Source organism: Zalophus californianus, chromosome 1 (assembly GCF_009762305.2).
Source record: "Zalophus californianus isolate mZalCal1 chromosome 1, mZalCal1.pri.v2, whole genome shotgun sequence".
Classification (NCBI taxonomy): Eukaryota; Metazoa; Chordata; class Mammalia; order Carnivora; family Otariidae; genus Zalophus; species Zalophus californianus.
The window spans coordinates 21080887-21108802 of NC_045595.1; the positions used below are offsets into that span (position 1 = coordinate 21080887).

At 40.5% G+C, this 27916-nt stretch overlaps 1 protein-coding gene across 19 annotated transcripts in view; it reads right to left on the minus strand.

The window, feature by feature from the left end:
- Positions 1 to 27916, minus strand: part of PBRM1 (polybromo 1) — a 115948-nt gene that overhangs the window by 11545 nt on the left and 76487 nt on the right. For 9 of the 19 annotated variants that reach the window (XM_027582382.2, XM_027582384.2, XM_027582383.2 and 6 more), the window contains 9 exons: positions 27744 to 27901; positions 26849 to 27112; positions 23416 to 23561; positions 20425 to 20582; positions 8935 to 9118; positions 7933 to 8143; positions 7107 to 7308; positions 3541 to 3705; positions 20 to 175 (listed from right to left, as the gene is read on the minus strand). In XM_027582382.2, the coding sequence (XP_027438183.1) occupies positions 20 to 175; positions 3541 to 3705; positions 7107 to 7308; positions 7933 to 8143; positions 8935 to 9118; positions 20425 to 20582; positions 23416 to 23561; positions 26849 to 27112; positions 27744 to 27901 (1644 nt within the window). The remainder of the gene's footprint in view (positions 1 to 19; positions 176 to 3540; positions 3706 to 7106; positions 7309 to 7932; positions 8144 to 8934; positions 9119 to 20424; positions 20583 to 23415; positions 23562 to 26848; positions 27113 to 27743; positions 27902 to 27916) is intronic. The other 10 variants (XM_027582401.2, XM_027582400.2, XM_027582398.2 and 7 more) reach the window with 3 other exon arrangements.

The window sequence follows — 27916 nt, forward strand, 5'->3', positions numbered from 1 at the left end:
ACGAGGATGAAGTTCTTACCCGGTGGTGGGATGCCCGGGAGGCCGGGCACACCTGGCGGAAGATGGTGGGGTGGAGGCCCCCCAGGGTGAAGTGGCTGCATGCTGCCCATGCTAACAAGGCCATCAACTGGGCCCTGCAAAGGTGGAAGGCCTGGCGGATAGCCACCCATCATGCCTTGAAGGACACAACAAATTTCAGACATGCATCATTAACATGCAACATGAGCTAAGTAATAACAAATCCCCCCACATGCACTACCAATGAATAAAGCGCCCTTAGTACTGCATGATAATAACGGCAATTAGTGTAATTATTTTGTTGCAATAATGAACAAAATAAAAAGTTACAAATATGCAATCCAACATCTGTGGATGAATTAGTACTTAGTATATTATTATTTGTAGTTATTTTCCCTGGGATAAATACGCTGCATGTTTTCAGTGAAATAATAATAAAGAGGAGTTCCAGTAACAGCCTTCCCAAGGTCATGATTATTGCAAGCTGTTCAAACAGAGTGACCAGTTCTGCGACTGCGGTTCTAATTGATCAGTAGAAACCCCATCACTCCACTCTGCCCACACTCATATGCCTATCATGGGTACACATGAGGGGAAATTGGAATGGAGGGAAATGAGGCGCACAGCCCTGATCACAAAGCATGGTTCTCCAGCTGGGGGTGGGGCAAGGGGGGTCGAGAGTTTTTCAAGGCTTCCTCCTCCCTTCTAGCCCCACCACTACTGGTATAAATGGATCATGCTCGGGCTTGAGCTGGGGAACAGAGAAGAGCCATCACAATGGATGATGTTTCATCTTTAGATCTCAGAAAACATGTAAAATAAAGATAAAACCTAAACCCTCCCAAGCCAAACTAAGCCCAGGTCACTTGGTAGTGGGCACGCAGACCTCAGAAGGAATGGCTGGAGAATCAGGCTCTGCTGGCATGAGAAAATGCAATTGTCACTTCTGTCTCCGAGTTCACAAAAGCCCTCACATAGACCTTCGGTTAATAGGGAACATTTTAAATGAGGTACAGAATTTCTGTGAACAGAGGCTTTTATTCCTTTATTTTCAAAGTGCATTTTCACAACACAAAATATTTTCTGCTGGCTAGGGAAGAGTTTCAAGAAACAAGTACTTTTGGCAAAAGGAGTGAAAGGAAGAAAATAATTTCAAAATGTCAAAAACTCACCTATAAAAGACCTTTAAAGCCACACGACATTTTTTTTAAGCAAGAAAAACAACTTGACTCTTCTGGGATTTGAAATTATCACAATAAACAGAACCTAAGACTCCCCCCAAAAATGCAATCATCTTTGGTCACAGCTTCTTGCACAAAGGGAGGCTTGAGGGATTGGTGCCAAAGCTCATTTTTATAAAATACTCTTTGTAGAGGGACCCTGGGAAACAGTGGAAACTCCAGATTCTAAGGATTTTACTCTTTGACTTTCCCTCAAGGATTATTTGAAAGGTACTTGTTTATAAAGATTTAGTCTTTTGAAGCTATAAAATTACTGAAAATTGTGAGATTGATTCAGCCTGCTTCGTTAGTCATATCTAAGCTGACTGAAAAACTTACAATTACACAAACCAGTAAAGCGAATTTTAAATAATACCTCTATACATGAAACAGGATTGAGTTTCATTTTTCAAAAATGAGAGTTCAGAGAGTAAAAACTACTTTTGTACAGACACTGTCATCTTAAACATAGGAGATCCAAAGCTACCAAACTGCCTTTTAACCACACCATCAGATACAGCTTTAGGGATAAGTAGGTGGGAGTTTAAGAAAGTTAGGAGGCTTTGCTTTCAATTACAAAAGCCCATCTGAACGCAGCCTTCATGGGCTGTGGTTGAAGAAATTATTAAGAACTGAAAGACATGACACTTGTCTTCATTAAACTGTACTTTGGCACTTATTATCCCAGTCACATGTGTTCAAATGAGCTTTAATGCTTGTAAGCAAAGCTGGTCTCAGACAGCAACAAGGCTAAGACTTAGGCCCTAAGCAATCTGTAAACCCATGAAAAATCACCCTCTCAGCTGCAAAGTTCCCACTGTGGACCAAAGACTGGTGCCTGTAGAGAACACTTGCTTGCCCTTCACTCCCATGGCCCTTCGGAATCTGGGCAGCATATGCTTAATAATGGAGCAGGGTCTTTCTAGAAGGGGTCCCACCTCCTCACCCATGAGAGCGCTGTGATGTTATTCCCCAACAGGGAGCTAAAATGCTGCAGCTGCTGTGTTTTAATATTTTTAGCTGTTTGAATTCATTTTGTTAATGTGTCCCCGGGCTTTTTAGTCTAGGGCACAGTGCTACAATATCACATATCAAACAGAACAAAACAGGACGTCAACGAGGGAATTCTAACTTTCAAAGTCCCCATGTTCAAGGCCTGATTTCTAAAACCCTCTGGAACCCCGTTAACCAAAATGGGCCATGGAATAGAGCAGGCGATTATGAGATTTGTTAGATCAACGTCAGTTACACTGAAAGTACTGAAAAGCCATGATTCAGATGTGCTCTGGCGAGTGCAAGTGCTGAGCTCAGCGACAGTGCATCTGAGAACCTGCCATCACAAAAGGAAGGAGCGACAATGGAGAAGTTACCCTATGCTACTCTTCCTTCAAAAGCAAATACAAAAACAGCATCCCAATGAGCCTGCCTTGAACAACACTGTCTTGGACTCCCTGCGAAAAGAGGTCAGACCACTTGCTTAAGAAGACACTCGGGTGGTTTGTATGGACCTCCCCAGGCCTAGGGGGATCACGAGGGAGGGACCCGAGAAGTGGTCTTCGGGCTCCTCACTGGAGACAGGTCAGACGAGGATATTCAATCCAAGAATAGCCAAATTTGCTATGGCCACCAGAACCAGAGACAACACACACAAGCAAACCACATTCATCATTTTCTTGTCTTTTTTTAAAAATATGTGACTGGGATACTAACAGAAAATGCAGTTTAATGTAATTAAATAGAAAAGCATTACAGAGTGGGCACAATGAATTGAATAAGGACTTTGTATTCCACTTAGCAGTCATGCACACTAGTGACCAAGAAAGGATTTACAATTCATTGTCAAAAATCCTTTTAAATGGTCAGTCTTTTAAGGATGGCTGCAGCAGAACAAGGCAAACTGAATACTGGAATGAGACGGGAGAATCGACATCACCTGAACGCTAGTTTTGTGTTTTCTCTCCGGAGTCCCTCCAGAACAGAATTCAGGGTCTGTTTATGTGTTCTGCTATAGCGCTCTACATCAAGAGCAGTCTGGGGTGGAGAATATCGCCAGACCATGTCCACAGCCAGGCTAGAGCTGCTCCCTACCAATTCCCAGGGTTGGGCCCAGGGCCCATTTCTGGGGCAGAGGGGAGGCATTGCCCATATGGGAGAGGCGATATAAGGACGACATGGACGACTTCAAACTTTGACTCTGCCATGAGAAAAGCCTAGAGACTGTGGCCTACTCCTCATTGGAGAAAAAAAAAAAATGAAGGAATTTCTTAAAGTGGAAAAAAATGGTCTTAGCTCCTGTTTTTACCTGCAACAGGTGTCAACTGCTGATTGAGCATCCCCATTGGTGTTGGTGGTGGCACCACCCCCATGAGAGCCCCCACAGGGGTGCCTGCTCGGGGAGAAGCACTCGGCTGCTGTTGCTGTGCTGCGCGCTCTCTCTCCTGCTGCTCAGCAACTTTAGCTGCCCGCTCTGTAAAGGCATTTCAGATTTTCAATTCTGTTTTTAACCCAGGAATTCAAAATACCATCCATTGCATTCAACAGGACTAGTAAAAACACAGGCAACAGTTCTGTCTCAACGGAAGGAACGGTAGATGACTAGTCTCAACACAGGAGGAGTCGGGCCGATTTCACTCGGTAACCTAGAGTCCAGCTTTCCTATCCCATCTTGAGAACTGGTCTGCAAAGATTTCAAGAATGTTAAGACTGCAACACACATTCAGAAAGCACAGGTTTTATTTAAACACGTCACCAGCGTAACCAACGTGGTTAATCTCACAAGGCACCCTGAAGATGAGAAGCGCTACCATTATTCTAGTATTAATAGCATTACAAATTATTTATAATTTCAACATGAAGCGATTCCATGGCCCATTATAATTTTTGGCACAATTGTTACTTACACTACTTTCCTGATTTCTTGCACCCAATTTTACTATGATTTGAGGACTCCTGTCATAAGTGTCATGGGGTTTAGCAGCTGAAGAAAATTAACTCTGTAAGGGAAAAGTAGCTTACTGCTTCCTCCACAAGGTTTTAGGGAAAATAAACACTACTTCCTATACCCTAATGAAGCCAAGAGGTCATGTTTAATAAACCCCAATGGAAAAAAAATGTATGATACTCTAGGCTACAGTCATTCAAAGCAGGGAATATGTATACACATATGAAGCAATGGATATGTACTGAGAGAACCAGGTTTCCTGAAGCTGAGCAGTTCAATACTGACCATAAATCATCCTAAATCAGCAAAAGTTCCAAGGATTCACTCTTATTTCATCCAAAATGCAAGAGGAGCATTTGCTTGTGCCAGTTCTGGGCTGTGGAACACGCCTTGCTACAGCCCTTACTCCGCTGAGCTGCCCTGTCCTGCACCTCCATAGCCAGTAGTCCCCAACGATCACATTCCCAGTCTTTTTGGGAGCTAGCAGCCTGGACCCTTACTAGAAAACTCTAGAAATGTGTATTCCCCAAACACCCACAATACAGGGCTTATTTTGCTTCACCATTCATAAATAGGAAAGCCTCCTCACTCCTCACAGGGGCAAACTGAGGCTGGGAGACAGGTAGTGACTTGTCCAAGGCTACAGAGAGAACCAGCAACATGTGGCCCTGACTCATGACAGCACATTCCACTGCCACACATTAACCCTCCAACATGGAATTCAAAAGACTACCGTTGGCTGATCTAAGGAGTGGAAAATAGCTCGAGATCCCATGGCTTTAAAGAGAATCAAGAAGCAACAGCTCCAGTCCTCCGTTAGTGTGTAAGAATGTGAAAGTCAAGCAAGTCAAAGCTTCCTAGGCTGCGACAGAGTTGCCTAGATAGGCTAGTCATCACTCACTAACACTGTCCCAGTTTACAGATCCTCTGTACAATGAGTGTGAGGGACAAAGGCCATTTGAACAACCCATTTCCTTTTGCTAGCAGTAAAAAAAAAACATTGAATGACCTAGACCCCCACATTAAATTCTAGTATTTTCATTACACAAATGACAGTAAAATGGGAGAGCAAAAAAAAAAAAAAGTTGAAAAAAGAAAAATTCAGATCTGTGCTTCAGATATTGGACTGGCTATGTGTTGGCTCTTTCTGGGAAGAGCCCAACGGGCTGTGCTGGAATAGAGAATTGTTAAATGAAGCCAGCCAAATTCCAAACTTTGGGTTTTGAATTCAAACCCAAATTGGGTTTTGGTCAAAACAACAAAAGGCAGACACTGCTGAGTCATACACAACTCATCTCACTCAATTTTCCCTGAATTTCACACTTTCCTTGGAATTTGGGAGACTTCCCTAGAAGCCATCATTTCTCCCTCTCTTCAGCCCTGCTTCAGGGTTTTTACTTTTATACTACATCCAGATACATTTGTCTTTCTTGTTCAAGTCTAAAAAACCAGCCATAGTCTGGGCTTCATTTGCTCTAGACTGGGCTTTACACCCACGTGAGCTTTATTTCCAATCCTCCTCCAATGGAGGGATATATTTGGTCTTAACTTTCATTAAGGTCAGAAATATCAAAGCTCTACAAATTTCGAGGTGTTTTTTTTTTCCCCCAAAGTTTGAGGTTCTTATGGAACTGACTAGAGTTTCTTAAAGAGTGTTCTGCAAATTATTTGTTCTTTACAATATTAAAAGGTATTATATGAATACTTGGTCAAGTTCCAGAAAATGCCAGTTGAAAAAAAAACAGGTGTTTACTGTAGGTCTTAAAGACTTTAATATGGGAATATGCACTGTAAGTTTCCAAGAGTCAAAGTGTCTAGAGTACTTCTCAAACTGGTTTTGCCACACAGGTTTTTCTGGCTGAACATTTTGTAGGATTAGGATTCTGCAGAAAATCTTTGGGGAAGTCTATCAGTTAATTTTATAATTATCAATCAACTGGTATAAATGAAAGGAGTAAAATCTTTTTTTTAAAAATTTCTTTGGAAACACCATAAACTTCAATAAAGGAGGCAGGCCTTAATAATGAATTTCTTTATGTTTACTGGAAAATAATGGATTTAGACCTGGCCAAGATGAGTAATGGTTGACCACAGTGGTGAACCACTGAGAGACAGTTCTAAACTGGCAAAATGAACTATTATATACAATTCCAAATGGAAAAATAGAGCTCCAAAGGCAAGAGTCCTGCCTAAGCGAATGTTCATTATTCATTTCTTTATTACAGGTATGCCTGACATTAAAAACAAAACAAAACAAAAAAACCCAAAATCTCTCTCAAGTACTTGTCCCTAAAGGCTAAGAACCACCAAATCTTTAAATGATAGCTCATGGCCCAAAATGATTTAATTATAGAGTAAAAGGAAAATGAAGGCAATTGAGCTTTATGAGAGACTTCAAGTGCCTTAAAAGTAGCTATGAATGCAGACATAGCACAGGCCAGGACTGGCCTAGGAAAAGAAGCGCTTTCAGCCAAGCCTCAGCCTGGAGCTTAAACATGTGGCTTATCAAGAGCCACAATCAATCCTGATTTTGAAAGCCCCCTTTCAGATGAATTTTAACCAAAATTCTAATTTAACATCCTTGTACAATCATTCCCCAGCTCAACACATGTGTGCTTACAGGACTCAATGAAAGAAGAAACCATGCAATTTTTAATAGCAAAATTTTGGAGAAATTTTTCGGGAAAAAGAAAAAACAAAACAAAACAACCCCACCAGGATCAAAGGCCAAGTCAGGGGCACTGCTTGCTCAGTCAGGACAAGGCTGGCATTTAAACTGCTAGATGGGAGCATCTGAGACAGTCCCCAACACAAAGTTCATGTGCAAGTGGTAAGAACAAGAGAGTAAAACCTGTCTACGCACGTGCATTCCTGAAAACACCCCCTTGCTTAGAAAGCTGAGACAGTTGCGCCTAGTCTCTATTTACCTTCATATTCTGCTTTCTTGGCTGTCTCAAGGTTTCTCCATTCTGTCCCCACCAGTCGGCTGAGCTCCCCAAAAGAGTAGTCTGGATGCTGGGCCTTAATCACAGCTCTCATCTCACTGCTGAACAGGATGTAGCCACTCATGTTGATTTTCCGTTTGGAGCCTTCCTTCTTTGCACTGCCTTTGGCTGACTTTGGGGTAGACTGTAAGACAGAAAGCTCTTATAGCGCATCAGACATTGCATCTGGTTAACTCCTCAAGGTTTCTGGAAGCCAGGAACATGTGATTCAATAGTTACTGTTTTGCAGACACGTTTAATTTATAGCTGGCCATCTCCTTGGTCAAAAGAGTTCTTCCTTGCTGCTTACCATATAAGAAATAAATGAAAATTTCACTGAATTCCATGACTATAATCTGTAATGGTGACCTCACAATTATGTCTTGGGAAAATTCTGAATGAGAAAAAAATACCAACAGAGATCACCTCCACCGAGATGAGGGTTTACAGGAGGAGAGACGGGAAAGATATGGACCATAAAAGCTACCGTAACAGGGTGATGCCACTCCTCATTGCTCTCCTTTAACATAAGGCAGGGAGAGCTTTCTAACCAAATGTGCCATTAAAAAGTTATCTATGCACATTTTAAAAAGATATGAAATTTAAAATGCTTAGTGGCATCAAGAAAGAAGAAAAAATCTGCTTCTTTCTGCAGAATTCCAGGCTGAAGCTCACATATGTGGGGGCTGGATGTCTCCTTCCCTTCGCTTGAGTGGGCTATGAACCAAAGCTGAGAGTAAGACAAGTACCAGGAACTTGTCACTGTCACCTGTGGGGGTGTGTAGGGCATGAGATCCAGCTCACTGGCCAGCGGGGTCTGAAGTTGAGGTAGAGGAGGAGGCTCAATGACCTCACTATCCTCTTCTCCCATCTCTTCAATATCATCATCTCCACCTTCTAACTCAGCAAATTTTGCTTCTAGCAACTGGATCTTCTTTTCCAACAAAGGTGAGGGCTCTTTCTGAGGAACGATTGGTTTTCTGAAAGAAGTGAGTGAATGAATGAGTAAATAAGTAAATAAGTAAATAAATAAATAAAATCACCAAACACCACTCCAGGATTGATCAGAAAGCAATGCTCTGCCTTAATATTTAGAAAAGACTTCCTGGCCCACCTGCGTGGCCCAGTAGGTTAAGCGTCCAACTCTTGGTTTTGGCTCAGGTTATGATCTTGGGGTCATGGGATTGAGCCCTGTGTTGGGCTTTGAGCTCAGTGCACCGTCTGCTTGTCCCTCTCCTTCTGCTCCTCCCCTCATTCTCTCTCAAATAGGTAAATAAAAAAAAAAAATAAAGACTTCCTGCAATCTGCAATGTATACTCTAAATCAGCAAAGGAAAGAATTTAAATGTTACACGTAACTTAAAAGTTACACGTACTTATGGATGTTTGTTTTTAAAGGGGGGTGCTGAATACCCACAAAAGTACTGGGTCCAAAGTTGGGATCTAGTTGCCCATATAATACAGTGAAAAGAATTTTCGTACTGTGGAAAACTAGGCAATCTTTTAATAGACAGGCTATAATCCAGAACTAAGGAATTTTGCCTCCATATTACAATTACTGGAGTCTACGTCAAGGGCAGTTACCACATCTCAGCAGTTATGAAGATTTTCCTTTAATTTTTAGCTGAATTAATATTTTCTCTTTGAAATGTATACTGCTCTAGTTTAAGACTTAATAAAAACAAAAAACCACCATGGTCTACACTTTTTTGATATCAGTTTTCCTTTTAAGAGCTGAAGTGCTCTTTCCTCTTCTGTTTTTCAAATTTTACCTGAAGTAATAAATCTCATCATCTACCACTTTAGCAGAGAGTGAAAACCTCTTCAGTCCCTTGAATTTCTTCATCTGTTTGTCACTCTCGTTGTAGCGGCTCTCACAAAGCAGAATGTCATTTTCTGGTATCTCAGTTGGTCTGCAGGAGAGGAAGTCCTTGAATGACAACACAGCGCACTTTCCTGAAAGACAAATTGGAGGGAAATTAAAGGAGTAAATTGTGGCCATAGCTAACAATTATTTTAAATTTTTATTATTTTTGAATGAATACATTCACATGATTCAAAAGTCAGATTTAAAAGGTATACACAAGCATAAGGATAAGGTGTGCAAATCAACAATTAAAAGTCTAGATAAGAATCCACAAAATTGGGTTTTTACAAGCAATGGATTTTTGACAAGGGTGTCAAGACAATTTGATGGGGGAAAAAGAGTCTCTAACAGATAGTGCTGGGACAAGTGAATTTCCACATGCAAAAGAATGGAGTTGGAATCCTACCTCACACCGTATACAAAATGCAACTCAAAATGGATCAAAGACCCAAACGTAAGAGCTGTTAACTATAAAACCCTTAGAAGAAAACATAGGTGTAAATCTTTATGACCTTCTATTGAGCAATGGTTTCATAGATGTGACATCAAAATCACAAGCACTCAAATAAAATAAACTAGACTTCACCAAAATGAAAAACTTTTGTGCTCTAAAGCCCACTCTCAAGAAAGTGAATCAGCAACCCATAGAAGAAATATGTGTAAATCATATCTGTGGTAAAAGTCTGGTATCCAGAACATACAAAGAACTCCAATAGCTCAACAATAACCAGACAACCCAATTATAAAACAAAGGATCTGAATAGACATTTCCCCAAAGAAGACATACAAAGGGACAAGAAGCACATGAAAAAATGCTAAACATCATTAACTGTTAGGGAAATGCAAATTGAAACCACAATGAGATACCAGTTCACACCCATTAGGATGGCTATTGTATTAAAAAAATAAACCAGAAAATAACAAGTGTGGACAAGGATGTGGAGAAATTGGAACCTTTATACATTGCTGGTGGGAATGTAAAATACTGTAACTGCTATGGAAAACAGCTTGGCAGTTTCTCAAAAAGTTAAACAGGTTGCTATATAATCCAGCAATTCTACCTCTAGGTAAAATAACCAAAAGAACTGAAAATAGGAACTCAATTAGACACTTGTACACCAATGTTCACAGCAGCATTATTCACAACAGTCAAAAGGCAGAAACCACCCAAATGGCCATCAACAGATGACTGAACAAACAAAATGTTATATATACATATAATGGAATATTACTCAGCTTTAAAAGGGAGTAAAATTCTGATACATGCTACACCCTGGATGAACCTTGAGAAGATTATGCTAAAGTTAAATAAGCTAGACACAAAAGGACAAATATCACATGATTTCACTTATATGAGTTACCTACAATAGGCAAAATTCATAGAGACAGAAAGCAGGACAGATATTACCAGGGGAGAAATGGGTAGTTACTGCTTGTTGGGCACAGAGTTTCTATTTGGAAGATAAAAAATTCTAGAAATGAGTAGTGGTGATGGTTGCACAACATTGTCAAGAGACTTAGCGTCACTGAATTGTACACTTACAAATGGTTAAAATGCTGCATTTTATATTATGTATTTAACACTAAAACATGGTAGCATATCATTTACACTGCTTTACACCTAAATTTTGTTGTAAAATAATGTATCTTGAGAGGATCACTGCTGGTATTAACATACTGTATTTACTGAAACTAGTTCCCTACTGATGGATATTTAGGTTGTTTCCAATTTTTTGCTCTCCCACTGAAACAAAACAATGCTGATATAAGCAATTTAAGACATCTATCAATTTGCATACGTGTGAGTCTATTTGAGGTATAAATTTCTAGAAGTATAAAAGCTGGGTCAAGGGAATGTACACTTTAATTTTTATTATAGGTATAAACAAATTATCTTCCACAGAGGTCGTGTTCATTCATGAATCCACCACAAAGTAGGTAAATGCCACTTCCCTATGTTCTTGTCAACCAGTAACATTGGAATCTTGACAATTTGGTAGGTAATTTAAAAAAAGAAAAAGAACATCTGGGTACTTTTAACTTGTATCTCTTTAATGGCTAAAGTCAGGCATATTTTCATTTAAGAACCACTAGTAACTTCTAACTGCTTACCCGTGGCCTATTTTTCTGTTTGATATCGATCTTTTCTAATTGCTTTATATAAGCTCTTCATATACGAAGGAAATGTGATCTATGATATACATTGCAAATATTTCCCCAAAGTTGTCATATATCTTTGTTTCTGCCAGTTTTGGTTATGCAAACATTTTCAACTTTTATACAGTCCAATGTATCTTTTTCCGTATGAGTTCTAGGTTTTATGTCAAAATTTATCAAAACTTCTTTCCCATCATTTCTTTTGGTATCTTTGCGGTTTCATTTTATATTCATTTAAATCTGTAATTTATCTGGGAATTTATTCTGAAGTTGATGTGAGGGATGACTACAATTTTTTTTCCAAATGTCTATGCTGTTTCCAAATACCTCTTAGAGAAAAATCCATCTTTTCCCACTTATCTGGGATGCTACCTTTATCATAAATTAGTTTATACTTGGGTCAACTGCTAAACTTTCTATTCTAGTCAAATAATCTGTTTACTGATATATATATATAAATAATTTTAATTATTTTTAAAAATAATTTAAAGTAGGCTCCATGCCCAATGTGGGGCTTGAACTCATGACCCTGAGATCAAGAGTCCCATATTCTACTGACTGAGCCGGCCAGGCACCCCAAATAATTTTAATTATTATGAAGTTACAATGTTTTAATATCTGGTAAGGACAGGCCCTCACCCCTCACTATGCTTTTCAGAATTTTCCTGATTTTTGTTTCTCTTTGACGTTATTTAAAAAATCAGTTTAAGTCCCAACTTCCTCACAAGAAAATTCCCATTGGTACATCTCGTAGGATCACATTAAAGATTAACTTAGGGAGAATGAAAACTCTTATGATGTTGAGACTTATTATTCAAGTACACAGTATGTTTTTCAATTTGTTCAAGCATTCCTTTTTAAATGCATTAAGAGTGGGACACCTAGGTAGCTCAGTCCGTTAGGCGTTTGCCTTCGGCTTGTGTCACGATCCCAAGGTCCTGGAATCGAGTCCCACATTGGGGTCCTTGCTCGGCGGGGAGCCTGCTTTTCCCTCTCCCTCTGCCTGACCCTCCCTCTGCTTGTGCTCTTTCCCTCTGACAAATAAATAAAAATCTTAAAAAAAAAAACACAAATGCATTAGAGCAGCATTTAAAAACTTTATTTATATAGATGGGGCACATATCTTCTTAAATTTATCCCAAGGTATTTTATCTTTTTATTATTATTGAATTTTTTAAAGTGCTATTTATTTAAGTGATCTCTACACCCAACGGGGGTCAAACTCACGACCCCAAGATCAAGAGTCGGATATTCTACTGACTGAGCCAGCCAGGTGCTCCTATTAATGACTCTCTTATGGCAGTTGCTTTGTTATCCATGTTGTACTCAACCATCTTACTTCTCTTATTGTGTGAAGTAATTCCTAGTTGATCCTCCTGAATTATCACATCCTTAATTTCCTCAGTGTAGATTGTTTCTTATCTCTAACTATGCTGACTAGTACTTATTTCTAACTATGCTCACTAGTACTTCCACAACATGGTTAAATAAGAGTGATATGGACACCCCTTATTTTGCACTCCTTAACAGGAGTGTTCATAGCTGATAATTTATTAAACATTTACATGCAAAACACCTAAACCATGTAAAAACAGGTCAGAAACATTTCAGAAGCTTGAAAAAGCTGTAATTACTACCACTGCCTTAGATTTACACACAAGCACTTGACTTACACAATCCAAAGGCTTTTCAATTCAGAGAAGGCATAGTTACCATTTTCCATAATTCACAGAAGGAAAAATAGAGATTTGGAAAGGGTAAGAATTACGCTCACAGCTAAAGAGTAAAACTGACTCAGTAGCCCTGGCCTGGTTGTGGCCTCTCTGGGTCCTGACCTGGGGCTCCTACCAGGCCCGCACAAGACATGGAAAAGGTAGAAGCTCAGGAAGCTTTTATTTAATAAAGCATACAAAATTAATAAAAACCTGCTGGACTCTGACTGGAACTATAATGAACTGATATATCAAATAGGGAGAAAAGTGACTCCTTTAAAAATACCGAGTCTTCCAGCTATAAACATAATGCATCACTTCATTTATTTAGGTCTTCTTTAATGACTTTCAATCATTTTCTCATAGGGTTTTTTTTTTTTTTTTCCTAAGTAGGCGCCATGCCCAGTGTGGAGCCCAATGTGGGACTTGAACTCATGACTCTGAGATCAAGATCTGAGCTGAGATCAAGAGTCAGACGCTTAACCGACTGAGCCATTCAGGCGCCCCAACTCACACGGTTTTTTGGTGTGTATGTGTGTGTGTAGGAGTCTTACATTTTTTAAAAGATTTATTCCTAGGTATTTATTGTAAATGGCATGTTTTTAAAATTCAACTTTCTAATTGCTCTTTGATGATAAATAAACATATAATCTTGATATTTCCATTTATTAATTCTAATAGTTTATCCAAATACCTTTTGGATTTTATATGTACCTAATAATGTCTTTGAAAAACCTGATTTTATTTTTCCTTTCTAATCTTTAAAAGCCTTTTATTCTGGAGGGGCGGCTGGGGGGCTCACTCAGTTGAACGGCTGACTCTTGATCTTGGCTCAGGTCATGATCTTGGGGTCCTGGGATGGAGTCCTGTGTCGGGCTCCATGCTCAGTGGGGAGTCTGCTTGAGATTCTCTCTCTCCCTCTCCCCCTTCCCCTGCTCATGCTTGCTCTAAAATAAATAAATAAAATCTTAAAAAAAAAAAAAAAAAAGCCTTTTATTCTGGAGGACCTGGGTGGCTCAGTCGGTTGAGCATTGGACTCTTGATTTCTGCTCGGGTCATGGTCTCGGGGTCATGGGCTCCTTGCTCAGTGGGGAGTCTGCTGGAGATTTTCTCTTTCCATCTTCTTCTGTCTCCTCCCCCTGCCCCATGCACTCTCTAATAAATAAATCTTTTTTTATACATTACGTCGTTTTTTTTTTTTTAAGATTTTTATTTATTTGACAGAGAGAGCACAAGCAGAGGGAGAGAGAGGGAGAAGCAGGTTCCCTGCTGAGCAAGGAGCCCCATGTGGGACTCGATCCCAGGACTCTGGGATCATGACCTGGGCCGAAGGCAGCAGCTTAACCGACTGAGCCACCCAGGCGTCCCAATCCTTATTTTTAAAAAAAAAAAGACTTCATTTATTTGAAAGAGAGAGAGAGAGAGAGAACGAGCAGGGGGAGGGGCAGAGGGAGAGTGAGAAGCAAACTCTCCACTGGGCAGAGAGCCTGACGTGGGGCTTGATCCCAGGGTCTTGGGATCATTACCTGAGGCAAAGGCAGACCCTTAACCAACCGTCTGAGCCACCCAGGCGCCCCTAAAATAAATAAATCTTTAAAAAAAATAAATAAAAGCCTTTTATTCTTCCCTTACTAAGAAGAGTTTTTCAATTAATGTAGCATTAAAAAAAACTATTATGAAGAAAACAGAACCAGCAAATAAATTGGGAATTGGCATGTTTCAGGAACTCAGGTTCCTGGGAATTTTATGATCCAAGTGCCTAAGGATGGAGGCAGTTTCTGTCATATGTGGCCCTGTTCATTCCCAAAAGCAACTTTTCTGTGGCTGTTTGATTACCATATAGGTTACTGAAGGCAATGAACAAAAAGCATTTTGCTGTTATAGCAAAACAGGACTGTCTCCTAAGTGAAGTATGCCCCCATCAGGTCTATATTACAGAAGAGGAAAATGTTTTACCACAGCTAATTACCTTTAAAACTTTTGTTTCAGGGAGACAAAGATGAGATTTACATTCAACACTGTGTATAGTTAACACAATAAAATTATAAATCTTCTAAAGCTTAAACACTTCAAATTATTACTCTCTACAGAAACAAATTAATTAAAAAAAAAATCTGCCTCCCTGCATTTTAAAGTCAATATAAAACATAACAAAAACACTTTTTCTTCCTTAATGGGTGGATACTGAAATGCACAAGCTGGGCTGAAATTCCATTTTGTGACCACCAGAGGCATTTCCTTTTGGGGTTTATCTCAAGATGAAGTAACCATGCATCTCACTGTATGGCTGGTGTCCTGCTTAATAATACTGGCACCTCTTTTCACTCTCAAAAGTGTTCCAGCTGGCTGTAAACCAAAAATCCAAACGCCAGTACAGAAGCAGAAGCGAGAAGACCTAGGTTTTAGTTTTGGTTCAATGTATTAGTCATTAACTTCACTTTTCTGAGAATGACAGCATCTGTTGTCCAGGGTCATGGTGAAAAATAAACGAGATCCTGGATATGTAGTTTATAAACTACAGAGTGCAACACATTCTCATAGGTATCTATAAAAAGGAATTACTCCAAATGATGTCGGTGAAAACGGTGAAGTAGGGAGAGCCAAGAGCCATGCTCTCACAGAAACAATGAGAAAAGCCAGCAGAAACTGTCAGAATCAACATTACTGGAACTCTGGAAAACAGCCAAACAACTATGTGAATGCTTAATCAAGAAAAAAAGTGACTGCCAAGTGGGCAGGTGAGCTTTGTGGCATTTTAACTTACCCTTGCCCCACCCCCTCACCCCCCTCTGGCTCAGCAGCAGTCAGGAAGATGACAGCCCGCACTCCTGGTGGGAGTTTCTGGTGCCGGAGGGAGCAGAGCAGTCCTTGTTCTCAAAGAATTTGGTTGCCTGTTTTGACCAACACGGCTGGCTTCCTCAGGGACGAACGCGAAGGGTTTGCCTTTATTCCACCTAACTTGCAGTCTCATGATGGCAGGAAAGTGGCTATGATACTTCTGCTGAAAACACCTGAAGGCAAATGAACCAGATGGTGCCAGCTGGAACAAAGGTTATCAGTTGGGGCAAACAGTATAAATGTGGAAAAGCCTGGCAGAAAAAGCTGGGCAGTGAGATACTTTGGGGAATAAGAGTTTTGGAAAGCTTCCACATATCCCGGGGAATCTAGAAAGCCATGCACATGCCATGGGCAGGACGCATGCTCAGAAAAGACCTGAAAGCCCTAAACTCTCACCTCTGGCTGACTGTCAAGCCCTGTGCAAACAGGAAGCAAAGGAAAAGGCAGAGTTGTAAACTTCAGGCTGAGTGATGAAAGTGTGTTCCAACACAGACACAGCCTCGAGCTGCAGAGACCGGGAAATTTTTTTTTTTTATCCAAGCATTTAAGAAAATCTCTATTAAATCAGTAGCTGACCACAAAGCTAACAGATCAGAGACTTCAGTGACCACACACAACAGCAAACACAGTTTATTTATTTTTTTAATTTTATTTATTTATTTATTTGACAGAGAGAGACACAGTGAGAGAGGGAACACAAACAGGGGGAGTGGGGGAGGGAGAAGCAGGCTTCCCGCTGAGCAGGGAGCCTGATGCGGGGCTCGATCCCAGGACCCTGGGACCATGACCTGAGCCAAAGGCAGATGCTTAACGACTGAGCCACCCAGGTGCCTCAGCAAACACAGTTTAAAAAACTAGTTTAGAAAAGTCATTAAATGAGCAACTATGACCCCCCAATAAGCTATAACAATAAAACCTGAGGAAAGGGGAGAATCCAATTTCCAGAGGTATCACATTATGATATTCAAAATACCCAGTTTTCATAAGAAATTATGAGGCCATGCAAAGAAACAGGAAAGTATGGCCCACTCACAGGATAAAAAGAAATGAACAGAAACCATCCCAGGAAAAGCCCAAACACTTTACATCAACTGTCTTAAATATGCTCAGAGAGCTAAAGCAAACCACGGACAAACAACTAAAGGAAATCAGAATGCTGACTCACCAAATAGAGATTATCAAGAATGAGACAAGAACTGGAAAGCCTAAATAGAAATGCTGGAGCTGAAGGGCGCCTGGGTGGCTCAGTAGGTTAAGCGTCTGCCTTCGGCTCAGGTCATGATCCCAGAGACCTGGGGTTGAGCCACCATCAGGCTCTCTGTTCAGTGGGGAGTCTGCTTCTATCTCTCCCTCTGCCCCTCCCCCCACGTTTGTGTGCACTCTCTCTCAGATGAATAAAATCTTAAAAAAAAAAAAGAAAAAAATGCTGAAGCTGAAAAGTATAACAGCTAAAATGAAAATCTTCATTAGAAGATTTGAACAGGCAGAAGAACCTGTGAACTCGCAGACAAGCCAACTGAAATGATCAGTCTGAGGAACAGAAAGAAGAAAGAATAAACACGAGCAGTCTGCGAAACCTGTGACACACCATTACGCACACCAACACAGGCCTAACGGGACTCTCAGATGGAGGAGAGAAAGGAGAAGAAAGAATACGTGAAGACAAAAAACTCCCTAAATTTGATGGAAGGCATGACAGAAAAAACTGTCAATGGAGCATTCTATATAGCAAAATAGCAAAATTACCCTTCAAATATAGAGGAATCAAGACACTTCTAGATAAACAAAAGACAAGAGAGTCTGTTGTTAGTTGATCTGTTCTACAAGAAATACTAAAGGGAGTCTTTCAGGCTGAAATGAAAGGACATCAGATAATGATGTGAAGCCATACAAAAAAATCAAAAAACACCAATAAAGGTAACCACATATGTAAATATAAAAGCCAATATTGTATTTCCAGTTTCTAATTCTCCTTTTTTCCCTCCTATATGATTTTAAAGACAAATGCATAAAGTGATAATTAGAAATTCATGTCAGTGAGGGCACACACAGTATAAAGATATGATTTCTGACAATAACACAAAGGGGGAGGGATGGTGCTCTAGAGAAACAGAGTTTAATATACAATATAAGCTAAGGCAGGGCGCCTGGGTGGCTCAGTTGGTTGAGTGATTGCCTTTGACTCAGGTTATGATCCTGGAGTCCCAGGATCAAATCCCTCATTGGGCTCCCTCCTCAGCAGGGAGTCTGCTTCTCCCTCTACCCTCCCCCGTCTCATGCTCTCCCTCAAATAAATAAATAAAATCTTAAAAAAAAAAAGCAGCAGCTAAGGCAGTATTGATTCAAACTAGACTGCCACAAATTTAAGATGAAATTCCCAGGGTAACCATTAAGAAAAAAAAAAGCAATAAATGATATGGTCACCCTAACAAAGGAGACTTCAGTCTCACCTTTGCTATGCTCCCTTTGAGTCTTGTGGCTGGGTTTACCCTAGGGATTAAGGCTTTAGGGCACTTCTTTAGTCTGGATCATGAGTTAAAAGGAAGATAGTCTCTGCTGCAGAAACTCAAGAAGGACTTAACCTCACGAGCCTTTGCTCCCTCTCCCCAGGGTGCACCACGTTACAAAGAGGAAAACGTGTTGAACTATCAGCCATTCAGAGAGAGACACAACGAGAGAGGGAACACATTTACCATATCTAATTCTGAAAAAATTCAAAGCACCAGAACAATGTAGGTCAACTTAGTGATTAAATAAAGTCTAAGTGTAAAATACTTATTTCCTCTTAGCCATAAGCATGGTGGCTGCTTCTTTATAACCACGTGTAATCATTATAAAGCTTGTACCTAGTAACATTTTGGAAAACTATTCCAAAAGATGGGAAGAATAGCTGGTTTGCAAGTAAGTTGTAGCACTCATTCAGGGCAAGAAGAAACACAACAGCTGAAAGCAATGACAGTCTGTGATGCATATAACTACATTTGAGAAGCAGAGTGCATGTGAACACTCAGGAGGATGACTGAACAGAAACCATAACACGAGCCCTGCACATTTCTGGATCAGGGACAATAACATTACTAGGGTTAAGAGTACAAAGGAAACTGTAGAAGTCTTTTAACTCCTCCCCCTGCTTCCTACCTTATTCTCACATATCCTCCATACTCCAGCCACAGTGATTCCTCCAGTACATATGCTGGCTCACACCACCTCTCTACTCACAACCAGGGCTTCCTATCTGCTCCAAACTCAATCTCAGCACAGTCTAGCAGACCTACTGTGACTGTTTGCCCAGCCACCAGCTCTCTTCCTGTGTCTCAAACATGCCCAGATACTATGCCTTAAGGGCTTTGCATTTCACATTTGCTGTGTGTAAAAGGAGTAAAATCTCAGATCCGGGTATACTTTGGAGATACTGTGGGTTCAGTTCCTGATCACCTCAATAAAGTGAGTATCATAACAAAGTAAGTCAAATGATTGTTTGGTTTCCCACTATATATAAAAGTTATGTTTATACTATACTGTAGTCCATTAAGTGTGCAATAGCATTATGTCTAAAAAACAATGTACATACTACAGTTAAAAAACTTTTTATTGCTAAAAAATGCTAACCATCATCTGAGCTTCCAGTAAGTTGTAATTTTTTTTTTTTTTTTTTAAGTGAACACTACATCCAACTAGGGCCTGAACTCAAAACCCTGAGATCAAGAGTCATATGTTCTACTGACTGAGCCAGCCAGGTGTCCCCATCTTTTTGCTGGTGGAGGGTCTTGTCTGGATGATGATGGCTGCTGACTGATGAGGATGGTGGTTGCTAAAGGTTGGGGTGGCTGTGGCAATTTCTTAAAATAAGACAGCAGTGAAGTTTGCAACATCGATTGACTCTTCCTTTCACAAATGGTTTCTCTGTAGTTATGTGATGCTGTTTGGATGGCATTTTACCCATAGTTGAACTTCTTTCAAACTTGGGAGTCAATCCTCTCAAATCCTGCTGGTGCTTTAACAACTAATTTACGTGATACTTGAAATCTTTGTTGTCATTTTAACAACCTTCATAGCAATTTTACCATGAGTAGATTCCTTACCAAGAAACCACTGTCTTTGCTCACCCATAAAAAGCAATTCCTCAGCTATTAAAGTTTTATCGTGAGATTGCAGCATCTCAAATATAGTAGTAATAAAGTCTGAAATACTGTGAGAATTACCCAAAATGTGACAGAGACATGAGTGAGCAAATGCTGCTGGAAAAATGGCACCAACAGACTTGCTTGACACAGGACTGCCAAACCTTCAATTTGTAAAAAACAGCATCTGTGAAGTGCAATAAAGCAAGAAAACGGGGCATGCCTGTATTCGGATGGTTTTCCTCCTCACTGCCTTCAGGGCTAACGTAACCTATCGGAAAGGCTTTTGGTGACCACATTACCTAAAACAAGACCTCCCCTCAACATTACCCTCTGTCCTCTTTCTCTGCCTTACTCTTATTCATAGCTCTAATTACTACCTGGTGTCCTACAGACTTTATTTACTGACTCCCCAACCTCTGGCCCGTTGTTAAGTCTCTAAGACAGCAGACATTGTGGTCTGTTGATTGCTGTATACCTAGCACCTAGAACAGTGCCTAACACAGGGAGTATTCAATCAATTGTTGTAGAATGGATGTGATTAAATGAAAAGGCATAAATACATACCCAGAATACATGTCATGGGGCAGGTTTCTTCCAGATTACTCAGAAACACTTCTTTTTTGTAGAACATTTTTGTGGGCTCATGTTCCGTCTCTTCTGGGTGAATGAAGATGGGGCCATAAAAATATGCAGCTCCATCTCGGACCCATACCTTTTCAATTCTTGGGGGAAAAATGGAGAAATTCCATTGAAATAGAATTCTGATCAGTTTCATTCTTGAAGGATTAATCTATCAGAAATTCTGTTAACCAAAACCTTTATGATATTTACTACTTAGAGGAGTTTCGTTGACTATTTTGACAATAAGACCATTTCCCTGACTTTTCCCCCCTTTGAGCACAGGAGAAGACATTTGGAAAGGGAGACAGACACTGGCTATTCATCTGAGGGAAAAAACACATAATACCAAGGCATATGACTTAATAGTTTCAGCTAACCTCCAGGTTTTTTTTTTTTTTTTTCCTGAAATGCTCATGATGAAAACAAAAAACAAAACTAAGCATCTGTCATCGGACTCAGCCGAATAAACAGACAAACCATCCATATTTGGGGTCAGCTCACATGAGTCACAGATATTCCTTTAAGGCAATGGTTCATGACTTTTTTTGAGTGTCAAGATATAATAAATAGCCCTTCACCCATTGAGAATCTGATGAGAGCCAGATACTATCTCCCTAGACAAAAATAAAAATGCATATCTGACTGCTCTGTGTCAGGTATTACACAATTCTTCATAACCACCCCCAGCAAGTTGGGATTATTAATGTCCCCATTGTCTTGTGGTTCCTGACATGAAGCAACATCCTCATCTCAGTTCATGGTAACTCCACCCTTTCAGTTCCTTAGGCCAACACACACAAGTCACCCTTGACTACCCCCCCCCCCTCGGACCCCACATCCCATTTATCAGGAATCCTATTAATTCAACCTTTCACAACAGGATCTGACTGCTGGCCTGAGCCAGCAATCACTGTTGCCTGGATTATTGCAATAGCCTCCTAGCAGATCTCCTTGCTTCTCTTTGACCCTTTTCTTTTTTTTTTTAAAGATTTTTTTGATTTATTTGACAGAGAGAGACACAGCGAGAGAGAGGGAACACAAGCAGGGGGAGTGAGAGAGGGAGAAGCAGGCCTCCTGCCGAGCAGGGAGCCCGATGTGGGGCTCGATCCCAGGACCCTGGGATCATGACCTGAGCCAAAGGCAGATGCTTAATGACTGAGCCACCCAGGCGCCCCTCTTATTTTTCTTTTTTTAAAGATTTTATTTATTTGTCAGAGAGAGAGAGAGAGAGAGCACAAGCAGGGGGAGTGGCAGAGGGAGAGAGAGAGAGCACAAGCAGGGGGAGTGGCAGAGGGAGAGAGAGAAGCAGGCTCCCCGCTGAGCAAGGAGCCTGATGCGGGACTGGATCCCAGGACCCTGGGATCATGACCTGAGCTGAAGGCAAATGCTTAACTGACTGAGCCACCCAAGCGCCCCGACCCTTTAGTCTATTCTCAGCAATCAGAAGGCAGAGCCATCGGGCTAAGAACTAATTCAGATGTCACATCTATGTCTGAAAGAATCCAATGGGGGCACCTGGGTGGCTCAGTCGGTTAAGCATCTGCCTTTGGCTCAGGTCCTGATCCCAGGGTCCTGGGATCGAGTCCCCCACTGGGCTCCCTGCTCAGCAGGGAGTCTGCTTCTCCCTCTGCCTGCCTCTCCCCCTGCTTGTGCTCTCTCTCTCAAATACAAAAATAAAATCTTTAAAATAAATAAAGAATCCAGTGGTACTCCCTTTAATTCAGTAAAAGCCCACACGCTGACAACGGTCCCTGAGGTCCACCAGAGTGGCACTGTGTGCTGTGGCCCTCATGACCTGTCTAACTCAATGCACTGCTCACTCCCCCGGCAACAAACCATCCAAATCTGGACAGGCCAGGCACACTTCTCTCTCAGGTCTTCATACTGGCTGTTCTCGCTTCCTGGAAAGCTTTCTCTCTGAATATTCACAATCCTCACTCCCTCAGTTTCTTCAAGTGTTAGCTCAACTATCAGCTCTCAGTGAGGCCTATATACACCACCCTATTTAAACTTCTGCACCTCCTCACTTTGTGCACTCCTGATTCCCCATACTCTTTTTTTTCACAGCACATATCATGACCTAATGTTCTGTACCCTTTACTTACTCACAATGTTTATTGTTTGTCTTCCCACTGCAACAAAGATCCATGGGACTAAGGATATTTGTCTGTTTTATTCACTAATGTATCCTCACTGCCTGGCAAATACTAAGTTTGTAATAAATGATTACTGAATGAAGAAAAAATGGAATGAGGAAACTGGAGCTCAGAAAAGTCAATCATTTGCCTAAGGACATGCAGCTAGCAGGGCTGGAACTCACACCAAGACCCACAACTCTTAATCACCATCCTCTACTGCCCAGTCCCACACCTGACTCCTTCACTGCCGTTTTACGCCATGCAACCATACTTTCATTCATGTACTCGTTCAACAAATATCTGAGCCCTTACCATGTTTCATGCATCGTGCTTGGAGCAGGGAATACAAAAGTAAGCAAAAGGACAGGGTCCCTACTCTCAGGGCATTTGCAGTCCAGTCTGGAAACCCAACAGTAAAATAACCTGATATGTGCTCTGAGAGTAATGAAGAGACCTAATCCAGTCTGCAGGGGACAGGAAAGGCTTCCTTAAGGAAGTGCTATCTCAAATTTAAGCTAGAGGAGTTCATCATGTGAGGTAGGCAGGGAGATTTCTGGGTTGAGAATTCAGTAAATGGTAGGAGAAGAAAAGAAAAGTTCACAGGAAGGATTTAAAGAAGGAAGTGTGGCTAGAGACCAAAGCAGGGCAAGTATGTGTGAGGAAGCTGGGGAAGTTACAGGATTGTGGGGGGGGGGGGATGATGACGACTTTTGACTTCATCCTAAAGAGTGATGAATTTCTACCCGCTCCAAATCTCTCAGACCCAACTGCATCCTCCCTGCTTCAGTACACCCACCTGCCCACGCGAGGGCGCACCAGGCCATGGGACTTGATGAAGACACAATCGCCAACCTTTAGCCACATGTCATTATAACGGAGCTGCTCAAAGTAGTGGCAACCTGGTTCACCATTTGACATTTCCACAGGGACATCTTCTTTCTCCTGTGGTAAAGGAAACTGGTTGAAGATAGGCAGCTGACAATCAAGGAGTAGACAGAGGAGGTTAAGAAAAAGCTGACTTTCCTTCATATTAACTTAAAATAAAAAATCACCATAAACAGAAGTTTTGATGAAGATCAGAGACAAGATTGGGGTACTGAAACCAAACTAAGTCTTATTAAATATTGTTCTTATTTTAAATTTATACTTAAGTTTCATAAACTGTTACCCCCAACACACACCCCATTCCCGCAGCCTTCGGGGGAGGTGGGGGAGAGAAGCACTGCAGAGGATACACCAGCATTCAGGAGCAGCCTCACTCACACACGGCTATGGAGGATAAGGAGCAAATTCTGCGCAAGCTTCCTCTTCATTACATTTACTGATCTCTCAATTTCTTAACATTAACAACTGACGGTTTTAAATGATAATTAAAAAAAATAAAATTGTTATCATTTTGATTTATTCTGGAATGGAAAGGAATAGTACAGCCTCTGTGACATAAACACATACACTCTGTTTCTGAATAAATTACAAGGTCTGTCACCTCCTGGCTGCTGTGACACTGGGCAAATTACCTGACCTCTTAGGTCATCTGTAAAATGAAGGCAGTGCACCCATCAGATGGCGCTTTAGGAAGAAGCTCCAATGACACACTCCAGTTAAATGTACAGAACAATGCCTGACTTATGAAAAGCACTTGAACACCCATTCGTTATTGTTGTTTTATAGTTTTGGCAAAAAAAAAAAAAAAGAAAGAAAGTAAAAGAAAAAGGGGTGCCTGGGTGGCTTAGTCAGCTAAGGGTCTGCCTTCGGCTTAGGTCATGATCTCAGGGTCCTGAGATGGAGCTTCGTGTTGGATTCTGTGCTCATCGGGGAGTCTGCTTCTCCCTCAGCCTGTCCCTCCCCCTGCTCTTCCGAGTGCTCTCAAATAAATGAATAAAATCTTAAAAAAAAAAAGAAAAAAAGACAGTTCTGATCTGATGCAGAAAGTGGGCACAGCATGAGGTGTTTTAAACATATTAACTCCAAAACACATAAAAGCTGAGGCAACTCCAGAACCCAATATTTTCTACTGCATCTCCCTGAGAATATCTGAAACTTCAAACCGAAAAAAAGAAAAATCTCCTTCAGAAGGTCCAAACAATTTGTTTTGATCTTTCTGACTTCAAATGTGATATATAAATGGTCTCCTGGAAAATCCTTAAGAATGAGCGAGGTCACACATATAATGGGTGAGGGGAAACTGTAGGAATGGGAGCTATAAAGTAGCCCCTGAAATTAAGAATAACTTTTTCTGGGTGCCTGGGTGGCTCAGTTGTTTAAGCATCTGCCTTTGGCTCAGGTCATGATCCCGGGGTCCTGGGACTGAGCCTCACATTGGGCTCCCTGCTCAGCGGGGCATCTGCTTCTCCCTCTCCCTCTGCTCCCCCAGCTTGTGTGCGTGCACACTCTCTCTCTCTCTCTGTGTCAAATAATAAAATCTTAAAAAAAAAAGAGTAACTTTTTCTTTTAGGAATGGATTCTGTTCTGAAGTTCTTTTTTTTTTAAAGTAATCTCTCTGCCTTGAGAATGAGAGCTGCATGCTCTACCTGCTGAAGGTATTCTTTTAAAAAGTTCCAGGAACGACTTGTTTCAGCCAGGCAGTATTAAAATAAAGAGACAAAAACAAAACAAAACAAAACGTGTGCACAGAGAGGACCCTGGAGACTTATGAATTCTAATAAGAAATCTGCGTTAATTCTCATGTTCGCTTCCATTGGTATTTCTTATTCTTTCAAGATTAATTTCTCTATGATTCCCAGGCATACTGGTGAAATGTAAAAAATATCATGTTTTTTCCCAAGCTCCCTTTCTCTTGTAACACTATTAGGACACTAAAATGTATTTCTTTCCTAAGACACGAAGAAGTCGATTTTTTCCAGTTTTTATATTAACAATTTAAAAGCTTTATCTTTTTTGACTAGGTAAAAGAACTATATCTGTGGGCAACAATTCAAACATTAGAGCATGTAAAACTTAAAGGCAATCTTCTGTGATCCAACCCCAGAGATAAACACCTGGTTCAGCACACAGCAGTTCTCCACACTGCTTTTACAGTCGTGTATGTAAACATACAGTTTTTGTTTTTAAATGTTTTATTTATTTATTCATGAGAATCAGAGAGAGAGGCAGAGGCAGAGGGAGTAGTAGGCTCCCTGCCTAGCAGGGGGAGTGGGAGAGGGAGAAGCAGGCTTCCTGCTGAGCAGGGAGCCTGATGCGGGGCTCAATCCCAGGACCCTGGGATCATGACCTGAGCCAAAAGCAGACCCTTAACGACTGAGCCACCCAGGTGCCCTGGTCATATTGTTCTTAAATAACTAATTTGATTTCACTTAAAAAATACATTTTCTCTAAGTATTTTCTGCATCAATATTCATCAGTTAGACTGAACTATAGCTTTTCTGTTTTAATTTTGTCAGGCTTTGGAATTAAGATTATTCTCATTTTGTAAAATAAACTGGGAAGTTTTCTTTGTTCTCCATGCTTTGAAATAATTTAAACAGTATTACAATTATAGGTCTCTTAAAGGGCTAAAAGAATTCACCCATGGAATTATCTGACCTGAGTACTCTGTGATTAGCTCTCAGAACATTTTTTAAGAATTCCTTCTTGTTGTTGTCCACTTACGTGTTACATCTCTTCTTGATTCTTCGGTAATTTATAGTGTCCTAGAAAATTATTTATTTTACTCAGGCTTTCAACTTTATTAACAGAAATGTACAAGTCTTTAAATTTCTTCCACATTTGTATGTCTGAGCTTAACTGCCTTCCTTTTTTATTAGGATAGTTGGTAGTTTATCTCGCTGGACTTGTTGAAGAATTAGCACTTGGATTTACTTTTAAATTCTATTTTTCAGTTCTACTGGTTTTCTAAATATTAATTTCTGTCCTTCTATAGTCCCCTTCTTTCTGTTTGGCTAAGGTTTTATGTTGTTGCTCTTTTTCACTTTTTTTTTTTAAAAGATTTTATTTATTTATTTGACAGAGAGAGACACAGCGAGAGAGGGAACACAAGCAGGGGGAGTGGCAGAGGGAGAAGCAGGCTTCCCGCTGAGCAGGGAGCCTGATGCGGGGCTCAATCCCAGGACCCTGGGACCATGACCTGAGCCGAAGGCAGACGCTCAACGACTGAGCCACGCAGGCGCCCCTCTCTTTTTCATTCTGAATTTGATACTTTATTCATTTATTTTCTGGAATAGGTATTTTGAAATGTAAAATTCTTTTCTGTGTGGCTTTTAGCTACATACCTTTTCCAAGTTAAAACTGTCTTCTGTTCGACTGTCCTCTGAGTTGTCTGTGTTCTTCTCATCATCCCCTTTATCTGCATTTGCGAATACAGAGGCCACTCGGACCACAGGCAAGGGCACATCCCGAGGGACAAACCTCACTGAGCTGATGGGCATGGTCCACAGTTTAATTTTCTTAAAAGATTTGGTTTTGGCAGAATACCGTGATTCGCAGACAAAAACATCCTCATCTCGAAAGTTTTCTGGGCATAATTTAAAGTATTCCTGGGAGACATAAGAATAAGATTATTAGGTGAATTTTCTGAAAACCAGTCAACCAAAAAAACCAAAGCTACACGTCCGTCAAGCAAACAAATGTTAACCTGTTAAGACTTTCTGACAGTTAACAAATAGTAAATGGTTAGCAACGTAAAAGCATCTCCCTGCTACAGAAGGGCCTTATTAAATATAAATACTTAGCTTACCAACTGCCCTTTTGAAAATATATTAGCATTTCATACAGCTATAATGTTCCTAAAAGCTTTGGGCAGGGCTCAATGTACCTATATCACATAGATACATAAAAAGTATACTTTATTATACCTAAAAAGCACACTGACAATTTTTAATGATCTTTCAGAAAACGTCATCCTCAAAATTAGCCTGGCAATATAAAAAAATTTAAGCTAACTGCATATAGCTATATAGTGTTGGCAGCAAATGGTGGTCTTTCATCATCATGATCAGATTAATTTCCTCCCAAATCTTTATCGAATGCCATATAGACACAGCTTAAAAAAAAAAAAAAAATCAAGGTTTAAAACAGAGTGCCTAATTTATAAATACGAATTTTTTGTGTTTGTAAATTTTATTTTCATGGAATGATTTGTACTTTGGAGCCTAATGAGTTTCTTACCTTGACAAACATGACCACACATTTTCCTAGAATTTTACTAACGGGAACTTTATTGTAATAGTCACTCTTAAAAACTTCTTTTTCTAGAAATTTCCGTGTAGCCAGATGGAATGTTTCATTTGGCCGATAAAACCAACAGCCATACAACCATTTTTCACCTCAAAAACAAAAAG